This window comes from Parasteatoda tepidariorum, chromosome 1 (assembly GCF_043381705.1).
Source record: "Parasteatoda tepidariorum isolate YZ-2023 chromosome 1, CAS_Ptep_4.0, whole genome shotgun sequence".
Lineage (NCBI taxonomy): Eukaryota > Metazoa > Arthropoda > Arachnida > Araneae > Theridiidae > Parasteatoda > Parasteatoda tepidariorum.
In genome coordinates this window covers 31100362-31111820 of record NC_092204.1, presented here as the reverse complement: position 1 = coordinate 31111820, position 11459 = coordinate 31100362, and the positions used below count along the sequence as shown (strand labels likewise).

At 29.8% G+C, this 11459-nt stretch overlaps 1 protein-coding gene across 1 annotated transcript in view; it reads left to right on the top strand.

Annotated features, from left to right (window-relative positions):
* Nucleotides 1-10956, top strand: part of LOC122270177 (nose resistant to fluoxetine protein 6-like) — a 34471-nt gene extending 23515 nt beyond the window's left edge. The window contains exons 12-15 of the mRNA XM_043046602.2: nucleotides 3222-3342; nucleotides 4630-4816; nucleotides 7486-7628; nucleotides 10058-10956. Coding sequence (XP_042902536.1) covers nucleotides 3222-3342; nucleotides 4630-4816; nucleotides 7486-7628; nucleotides 10058-10303 — 697 coding nt within the window. The 3' untranslated portion in view covers nucleotides 10304-10956. The remainder of the gene's footprint in view (nucleotides 1-3221; nucleotides 3343-4629; nucleotides 4817-7485; nucleotides 7629-10057) is intronic.
* Nucleotides 10957-11459: the final 503 nt, after the last annotated feature.

Genomic DNA, 11459 nt, shown 5'->3' with positions numbered 1-11459 from the left:
AAAAAAAAATAACCTGTTTATTAAAGGTAAACTTTTAGTTTGAGTGGGGGTTCAAAAATCAAAAAGAATGCAAAATATTCACATCTATTCAAACAGAAATACTATAGCACAGTGAGTGATTTACGATGACAGCTTATACGCCTCTCAATTTGTGAGCAGTAGGAGGTTGAGGGGGAAGGAAATATTCTAGAGGAGAAAAAGACGGGTTCGCCGCTCCAGAGGCAGATCGTGAACCCGTGAAAACACGGGCAAGCCGCTTTTAGCAAGGAAATGAAGCCCGTAATATAACGGGCTTGACGCCAGGAGGGTTAAAATCTCTGGTAGAAGCTATAAATAAATTATACAGAGTTATTCATAATTCCCTCCGGGGTTTCGAAGCGTTATAGTAAAAAAACGAAGACGAATAGTGCAAAAAAGAACATATGAAATTATTACGAAAGTATTCAAGTTTTAATTTAAGTAGTTGCCGGTAGATGGCAGTAACATGTACCACTGAAGCTAGTTGTAGTAAAGAAAAATGACGTTTACAGACGGAGGGAAATATGAATAACCCTGTATTTGCGATAACAATTTATGTATCAGTTCACTACCACTGGAAAAGATAGTTCACACAAATCTCAAATTTGGACAGTGTATTTTAATGTACCTTTTCAAAGACGTCAACTAGCTCCGGTTTATGAGACATTTTTTTTGAATGTATAAATTAATTAAAATTCTTGGTTTATTAAATCACTGACCGCTTTTGGCAACCAGCTTGGTCACCTTCCAAAAATATCTCGTACAATAAATTTTAATGATAACTAAACTGGATGTACTGCACAACTGTATTTAAATATCCTAATTCATCAACCCCTCCTGCAATGCTAACACCTTAAATAGTTTTAAACAATTATATTAACTAAATTTTTTTTTACCTTGATTTCATTGAAGTCATTTCATGATTTGATTGAAGTACTTTGATTTCAATTTTTTGTCAGGCAGAAATTAAAATATAAAACTCACCTTAAGTATGAGTTCGTGAGATTTCAGCAAAGTAGGCAACAGAAGTATTAATTCCCTCTCTGTCTTGAGATAAGGTGGAAAACTCATCCTAATGCTCTATTACGTGCTGTTCTACTTTCTCAATTACTTTTGAAGCAATTTTCAAGCTTTAATTTGAGTATCGTATAACATACATATGGTTTTTTGCTCGAAAAAGGTTAGCTACGTCATCAACAATTGGTAAGAGAGTATGCGGCACCATGGCCCGTTTATGCTTAAAATTTCTACAGTCATTTCAGAAGGGATCAAAAATCAATCTAAATAATTACTTCGTAAATAAGTTTTTATTTATATAAAAATGCAAAATTATTCTAAATAAATACTTAAAATGTCACTAACTATTAAACAATACTTAAATCTTTACTTAAGACAACTTAACAAAATGAATCTAAATAATTACTTAACAAAAAACTAATTTTTTAACTACTTAAATTGTTACTTAAGACAACATAACAAAATGAATAGTAGCTATAGTGTTGCCAATAGGTAGAGAAATACACGAGTTTATGGTGCCACATAAGAAAAATATGTAAGTAGAATAAAAAAAATGTTTTCATCATCTACTACATAAATAATAATTTCAGAAAATAAGTTGTGAAGCGGTGAGTTCCCGAGAATATAACACCCAACTATCCATACTGCTTGTGATTTAAATAACTTATTAAATAAAAAAAATTATTAAATAACAAAGTACCTTTTAGTTCTTTATTAAAGTACCTTTTAGTTCTAACTGAAATAAAATTCTATGTAACTTGAAACAAGGTATAGAAACGAAAATGTTGACAGCCAAGAATATTTTAATCTTCCTGAAAGCAAACTGTAATGAAATGATTTTACTCTTTTCCGTTTTGAGATATGTACTTTAAGCCTCCTTGTGGAAAATCAATTTGTTTTTAATGTATTATTATTTGTTTCGGAAATATGGTTTGAAATATTACTTTTCGCACCTCTACGTATAAATGTTTCAAAGTTCATATGTAAATCCCCTTTGTTATAGATGAGGCTTTTTGTCGGGAAAATTACTAAAAATTCTAAAAAGCTCCAGCCTTTAATTGCGTGCCATTAGAAAAAAAATTCCACAATTGTTTTTTAATTTTAAGCATAGCTCAATGGAGAAAATGGACATATCATTTGATTGGTTTTTTTTCCCAACTACTGTTATGACTATCTTTTAAAAGAATAACTTGTAAATAATATTTATTTGTAGTGTTTTTAAAAAAAAATCTGCACAAGTGAAGGTAATTATTCTGAGTGTCCCAAGAAAATGCCGACAATTTTTAAAATTAAAGAAAAAAAGGAAAAAGATAGAAATTTTTGTTTTGCTATGTTCCATTTAGGGAACGAGATCGTTATTATATGAAAGTTACATTAATTAATGGCAAAGTTCATCTGCTGATTACGCGTTGAGAAAATAGTTGGTTGTCCTGGTCGTAATATGCTTGTTTAACCCCTTCAGTTACGAAATACACATTAGTGTACTTCACCAAATACAGATTACCTAGAGCTAAAAAAATGAAAATGTGTTGACGAACTTTTTCTCAAGACTGCTTAAAATTTTATAAAGTTAACTTCCAATTTAGTTTTGTAAAAACAGTTTTGAAGTTTCTACTTCAAGATAAACAAAATGCAGAGATGCTGGTTTCATAAATTCAATTTAGCAGATTTTTATCCACCACTATTTCTAAATAATTCGTAGGTTTACATAATTCACCACTTTCTAGTACTTACGACTTGCTGTACCTTTTAAGAAGCAAGCAAAAATAGTCTGATAGTACTTCCAAAATTTACTGTGTAGTTATTTACCGTTTATTTAATTATTATGGCTTGTCCGGAGCAGTTGGGATCTCTGAAAATGTAATTTTTTTGCAAATATTTATACTTCAAAGCATGCATAGTTTTTAAAATTCGGCAACCACTTTAAAACAATATTCAGGCCGTGCTTAGTCAAAATACATTGAGTTAGAATAGGTTAAATTGTTTAGATTTATATCATGCCACTTTCTGGAAACATTTCAAAACCAACAGAAAAGGAACGAGAATACAAAATGTCTGAACTCATTCCAACCAATCAAAAATGTTAGTGAATCTAATAAATATTTGCGTTTAAACTTAAGAGTTCTTAAACTTAAGATGAAATTGCCGCCATTACATTTTTAATGTTATATGGAGAAATGTTTCAGGGACATTGATTATTATGTTGACAACGGATACTTCCGGACGTATCTACATTGTTCTACATACTGTGTAGGGCTAACAGTCGGCTACATTATTGCTTCAAAACCCGAACTTCGCATTCCAAAGGTAAAATTTTTTTTCTTTCACTTTCAAATATTTATATGTTTTTAACGGCAACTGAACAATAGCAGTTTTGTAAATAGAATGATTTGAAGAAAATTGAGTAAGAGATAAGAAACGATATCATGCAATACTTTACAATCATCAAATGCTTGTAAGCCACAATAAGAGGTGTGGGTATTTAACTGCCATTAAACGAAATACAGCCAGCCGTTTTTCAAATGAACATATCAACAGTTGGTACATTTATGTATATAAAACTTGTATTTTATGAAAAATTTGAACATAAAGCTTAGGTGTCGTACTGCCCTAATAATTCGGGATTTTTTCTCGATAATTTAAAAGTGCGAACTGGAATTTTAAGGTGAATTTGCGAAGCTAATCAGGTTGTTTTATGATTTAGATGCACGCGTTCTTCCTTAGCAGTGTTCTCTATGTTTGATTCATATTTTACAGTAAAAGAAAATTTTCTGAGATTAGAAATACTCTTTAAAGTTTTGAGATTTGACTACTTGGAATTCTCACTTCTATATGATACGTGATTGTGGTCATAAATGTATTAAACTAGTGACGTGTCTGTTGTTTTAAGACGTGTTTAGTGACGTGTCTGTTGTTGTCACTTTATAAGACTTATAAGACTTTTGGGAACCCAGGTATAATAAAGAGGCAATGATCGACTTAATGAACTTATTTATTTGTGCTTAACACATTGCACACTGGAGACTTTTCCAAAAAATGTATTACAACTGTTATAGATTTGCATTTCAAAAAAGATTCAGGTAAGTTGTTATAAAAGTTGGAGTAAGCTTGTCTCGATAGCTACAACTAAAATCTGAGTCCATAAATAATCTATATGGTGAAAGTACATTATAAGTTACCTATCCTTATAAAGTCGCCCATCATCCGAAGCTCTATCAAAAGAAACACGGACTAATAGAATCGGATACAATAAGTGAGCATGAAAAAGAAAAGCCCTCAAAAACCACAAAATGTAATTATTTATCAAATGCAAAGTCCATTTGCATCCATAATGCTTCGAATGTTTCCATTAGAAATATAACTGTTAAACTAAATGAATTGTTCATTGATCTGGCCAATAATGCGTAAACGCACCACTTTATGTCTTAAAAATAATATTATTTTTCATGCGCGAAACTTATTTTATGTCTTAACGAATGTATTTTAAACACATTTCAATGAAAATAATACCACATTTTATGAAATTTCTATCCTTGAATTATCTAACATGAGTTAAAGTCTAGATAAATAAGTAATAATAATTGTTATTTTTAGATAATTAATTTATGTGGATGGATTACATCTTTTGTTCTTGCTTTAACTGTTCTATACGGTGTCTATGAATGGAATCAAGGCAAAGTTCCTAGTCTGTTGATATCTACCCTTTACACATGTGCCAACAAGTTAATTTGGTCTCTTGCTCTAGCTTGGGTGACAATTTCGTGCATGACAGGAAATGGAGGTTTGTTAAGCATTATTTGTAAATACTTTGAGTAGTTTAATTTTTCATATGTAATAAAATTCAACACTATTACACAGCTTTTATTAATTGTATTTTCGACCATTTTCGAGCTAGCTGAAATACTTAATTTGCCACGGTGTTACAGTCAATCAAAATTCCATTGACTTTCCGACTAGATAATGCTCAAATTTACAGCTCTGTGTTGAATCACTTAACTCTTTAGTGGGCCATTTATTTCTAGTAATAAATTAAAGTAGGTAAATTAAAGAATTTTTGCTAATGAAATTAGTATAAGAATAGTAATTGATATGAGAAAAGAAAAACTAATTTACCTTATAAAAAATTTATTTAAACAGTAAGACCATTTTTTTGGTTGTAAGTATATTTACCACGACCCATTAGGTACTTTTATTTTGACTCTTATTTTTCTTTATTTATAAAATGAATTGTACAAACTTCAGAAAGAATTATGCATTTTATAACTTTTATACGTTTTCTTATACTTAAAACTGGTTGCCAATTTTATTTAAACGCACTTCAAGGAAGCTGAAGTTATTAACAGATCGAAACCTAAATTAAAAGTGGTAGAAAAGTTAACACGGACTTTAAAAATTAGTGGTAAGTATACTTACCACGCCCTTAGAAAGGGTTAAAAGGTTTCAATCGTTTTCTCATTGCTACGAGTAAGAAATAAACGATATATCTTTTTCTAAAAGGAATTTACCATTAATCAAAATTTTAGCAATTTCTGGCATGCTTATATTTTTGCTGAAAATTTGTGCTTGACGACGATAACAAGCTTTATTTACTTTTCTGGCTGCTATATTGTGTAATAAATGAAAATACTTATTACATATTTTTATAGTCACTATTGAGTTATTTATTTTTAATCAATTGATAAAGAGCTTAAAGGAGGATTTCAAAAACATTTCGGCTGTCAATATAAGCCCCATGACCTCACTAGGCCCCATGACTTCACTCTTTTATGCATGTAATAATTTTCATGATTTGAGGCTACTGTCGATAGAAATTAGCAACTTCTTAAGAATCTTTCTGTATTTTTCAATTGAAAACATAGAACAGCAACTATGCTTAGCATAAAATATGCATAAATTGATACAAGCTAGTTTATTTAAAGTTATGGCATCAAAGGTCTAGATATTTTGAAACATGAGGAGCATCATCAAGACAAAAAATTGAGTTATGTAGTATAAAACATAGATAATAAATGGTGAATAATGTTTATCGCGAAAGAATATTGATGAAAGTAGAAAATTACCCTTATTATTCTCGTAATTATAAACAGAATAAGATAAAATACGCTCACTATAAAATGAAGAAAATTGTGATCACAGGTTACCCATTGGCAAAATGTTTGCTGTCTAATTCTTTTTGGTGAAGAAACTTTATTGTGTTTTCATCTTGGACATCTCTAACTGTTAATCATGAACTTCTCGGTACACAATTTCGCAGACATATTTAAATGCAGCTCAAACTCATTCTGTGTAAATTCTTTTGATGACTGAATAGACATTGAACAGCCAACCGAGATCAATTTTAACATTTTCGGCTTGGTACAATTGTGTTTGATGAAGATTGTAAGCTGTATCATACACCCGTTTCGGATTCATAAGTTCAAACATGAAGTATAATTTGAAAGCTAGGCTCTTTTTCAATTTTATTTGAATAGTGAATGAATCATTTATATTGCGTGGAAGTCAGTCTACGGTCTTGTGCAAGTTATTGGGTACGTTGACAATGGATCTTTTTATCTCTAACTGGTGATCAACTCCCAGTTCTCGTATTTGCATGAAAGGGGTCCGGAGAGTCACCATTCGGTCTTCGGTAGGGTTCAATTCTCTCAACCACTTTAGTACTTTGTGAGGAACGGGCTTCATGCTTGCGTTTGCGAATGGAATCCTTTCGTTTTTCCGTTTGTTTGTAACACTTAAGGAATTCCCGTCTACGCTCTTTTGCATTGGCTTTTTCAGCCTCGGTAAGTTTAGGCCTTGGCATCGCTTTTTTCCTGCTTCAACTCTAATTTTTGGGACCGTGTCAATAAGTTTGGACCCTCTTTATTTGTGATATTCACCTAAATTAGTACCGAAAACGATTCAGTTTGAACCGTAGGTTAAAATTTCTCATTCTTAATTAAAACAATAAAAAGAAGAATATAGTTCAGATGATGAAATTCTCTTTTATTCGCAACTCAAGAAAAATTATTGGGATCTCTCTGGTCCCATATCTCAAAAATAAACTCACCAACTTAATGCATAACAAAATTAAAAGTGAAAAAAAGAATTCTAAAAAAAAACAAACAAAAAAACAAAAAGCATATGGTCGCCATAGCAACGCATGCGCACTGTTTACTATTACTCTTGATTATTGTAGTTGAAAAGGGAGGACGCCATGAAATCCAAACCCATTTTGCTAATGGGTAAAAAAATGCTGGAAAGATGTTTTATATTTTGCTATAATATAAAACAATTGAACATATAAGTAGTAAAGTTATTTTCGACATTAAAAACTCTAGAACTGTTATTGATTCATTGGCGAAAAGTTATAGCTTTTAATTTGAAACATGACCTGATCATTTATACACAAAGTAATCTATGCATTTCAGTTAATCTGTAAGTATTTATAACTATTAATTTTTTTTATCTATACAGGTATCGCGACTAAACTATTGAGCTGGCAAGTATTTGTTCCTTTGGGTCGGTTAACTTATATGACTTACCTAATTCATCCCCTTATACAATTTATATATATTGGTAGTTCAAGAACTTTAATGAGAACTGATCACAGAACTTTGGTACGTATAGAATATGAAACAAATGAAACATATTTCTATTTTTCCCTTTCGAAATGTTATAAAGATTTTATTTTTTGCGTACACATGGTTTAACTAAGGTTTTTCTCTTAACTTTTATTTATCGTTGCAAGAATCAATGCGTAGATTAGATTCATGATGTAGATTTGAGATAAGGATATGAACCTAAAAAAGGAGGAACAGCATAGTGGAAACTTGTAAAAAAAAAGGGGGATTTTTTTAAAGGAATTTTGCAACGATTGTGATAAACTTAAATTAAAAAAATTTTTAGAAATTTTATTGTACTTATTTTTATCGTTAGTTTATCCTGTTAAAAATACAAATATTTGAATGGATAAAAGCATATCTAATATATTGTTTATTTAACATATTTTTTAAATTATCCATGAATTGCTGTACTCATAAGGTGAAAAAATCATTCAATTATGGTTCTATTTTGATTCTTTTACTCATAAGTTGAAAAAAATTAATCAAATTCGATTATATTTGGATTTTTTAAAACTACATGGAACTAGTGAAGGTTTTTTTTTCACGTAAATTTTTTTTTTCAAAGTTAATGTTTTTCTCCCCAAAATAGCGGAGTTTTGAGAAAAATTCAAAAAAATCACAGAAATTAAGTGACATTTTCATGGATTACTCAGAACCAGTCAATCCAATTAAAAATTTTCTTCTTGCTATGAAAGTTATATTTATTGAGAACATGGTGCCAAAATTTAAAGTAAATCAGTTGAAAATGTAAGAGTTAGAGAGACAGCAAATAAGAGAAACATGCTTTCGAAGAAATTTCGGTTAAATTTTTGTGATCCACATAAATATATAAAATTTTGAAACTAACTATAATGCATCAATACCTGATCCATAAGCTGTTTCTTCTTCTTCAGCAATCTTAAGTGATAGTCTAGCCTCTTTTCTTGTCAATCAATCCTCATGTAACATCTCATATGATTTTAGAGTAGCAACCGAAATTCATTTTTATTTTAATGATATTCTTTAGATGATGATCATACATTTATATTTGTAATTCTTCCAAAAGTGTCGATAACCATTTGCAACCTTTATTAAGAATTATTGCAGATAAATTAGTCGCGATTTCTAATTTCTACTATTTATGTTGAGAGTACCATTAATTCTTTTTCTTACGTATTATGAACTAACAATTTCCATGGAAATAGCTAAAATGCTAGTATTTTAATAAAATGTGTTGACAAGAGAGAACAATGCTGTTTACTAAAAGCAACATTGCTAAACAAATTTTTTGTTTGTATGCTTCACCATCCAATTGTGATTTTTTAAAAGCTAAAGCAGAAGCCAGCAGAAAACTCTCTATTTAATTGAATTTTAGTCCCGAAGCTGCTAACTTGAATTGCGGCCGAGGAATTTTTTTTCTTACAGGTAGGAAAATTCATATTTTAAAAGACAAATTTTTATTTTTATATTTTAAAAAAATTGATGCTATGACACCATTTTCACCATGACGAATCATTAATTTAAACATATGTATACAAGATCTAGATAAGATCCATAAATAAGATTAATATAAGATCCGTATATACGATATTGGTAAGATCCGTATGTAAGATCAAGATAAGGTCCGTAGATAAGAGTTATGCTTCAAAGTGCTGGAAAATGTAGCTTTTTCTTTTCTTTTAAAAATAGATTTTTTAATAAAATTTTTTTTTGGAATTTTCTTCCTTTTTTTTAAAATTACTATATAAATTTTTTCTTAACTACAGTACAAGTTAGCAGCTATGTATATGAATTATTACTATACTATGTAGTGTATTACTTCTATGAATCAACCGTATGTAAGATCTAGGTAAGATCCGTATGTAAGAGTCATGCTTCGAAGTGCTGGAAAATGTAGATTTTTCTTTTCTTTTTTTTAAAAAAATTTCATTGTCTCGTTTTCTTGAATTTTTTTCTTTTTCTTCAAAAACTGCTATGTAAAATTTTTCTTAACTACCGCACAAGTTGGCAGCTATGTATAAGTATTATTACTATACTATGTAGTGTATTACTACTATGAGTCTACCGCTTGTAGATCTAGGTAAGATCCGTATGTAAGAGTTATGCTTTTAAGTGCTATAAAATGTACTTTTTTTGTTAAAGAATTTTTTTTACTTTCTCATTTTTTTAGAGTTTTCTTTCTTTTTTTAAAAAAAACTGCGGTGTAAAATTTTTTTTTAACTACCGAACAAGTTGGAAGCTATGTGTATGTATTACTACTATACTATGTAGTGTATTACTACTGTGAGTCAACTTTGAAAAAGTTTTAGAGAATGTGACAAGGCAAAATCAGGCATACAATCAAATATTTATTAGCATATTATAGGTTAGGTAATGCAACAATAATTTATCTTATCTTTTTTGTCTTATATTTACTTAAGTATTAATTTTCTCTTTAAATATAGATTTACATGTATCTGGCTAACGTTGTGTTAGCTTTTATGTGTGCCTATGCATTGAGCCTAGTGTTCGAATCTCCCTTCATGGCTATTGAGAAACTATTATTTACACACAGAAGAAATACAAAATCAGATGACCCAATAGGAACACCACAGGCAATGTCTGAAAAAAATATGGGTACTGCTGACTTTCAACAACGAGAGTCTTTTCCTAAGGAAATAACGGAAACAGAAGCAAGAATCCGTAGATGAAAGAATAGTCTATTTTTATAATGTCATCTGTGGATATATTGAATATTAATTGAAATATCACACTTTTTTTTGTAAAACTTTAGAGTGAATATTTTGTTAAACTTTATTGTGAATATTATGATGAATATCAAATACTTTTTATTGCTTTACATTTATTATCCTATCGAAGAGTTAGGTGAGGGAAAATGAAAGCCTATGGACTAGTAAGTGTAATTTAGAATGGTTCAAGCGCGTGAAGCATGAATTAAAATGTATGTAATCAAGAATGATGCAAATCATTAATATATAAACTTTTGTAAATTAAAAAAAATATTAAAGATTGAGTACATATTTTATTTTTAAAAAGGATTAATTTTATTGCTAATGTTTACTAGTAGTAGTAGTTAGAAAGCTGCAACAGCAGATTCGTCCAACGTATCTGGTAATTTAACAGTTCCCATTTTAAGAGTTGTTCTTCGCGGCAAAGTTTCTTTTACCTGGTATAGTAGTTTAAAATTTTAAGTATAGAAAAAAGTAAGTTCTAGTAAACCTAGAGTAAAGCATGAAGTTTCAAATGATGAAAGTATATTTTCAAAATACCAAAATGCAAACAAACTAGATTACTCAGAATTACGCAGTGGGGAAATAACTCTGATAAAATTTCCTTGCATTTTAACGTTTTTAAAACATTATATATATATATATATATATATATATCTTTTTTTTTCTTTCAGATATGTTATTTTGAAACCATCTGTAAAGGCTATTTATGTTCTTTTACTTCAACACCATCTTGGAATTGGCGATGAGGAAACAGTGTTTTGAAAGCCTCTCAGCTGTTACAAACGCCATCTTAGGTAATTTTATAGACTTAGAATTTTAAAATTTGTAATAAGACTTTACTTTTTCGTGAGTCATTATCTTGCACTAAAATGGATCAGTTATTCCTTAAATTAACTACCCTGGTCCTTCCTGTTTTATTTTGCTTAGTTTGTATTCTGAACTCTAATACATTTACAGCATTGTATGTTTCAAAGTTCAAAAGTTAGCCGCTCTTAAGGTTTTGTAATGTTTTTCATGGCATCTTTTCTCAACCATGGCATCTTCTTCTAGTTATCAGGGTTTGTTGATTTAAATCAGCTTGATTTATTACATGATTTAAATCAAATGATTTTTT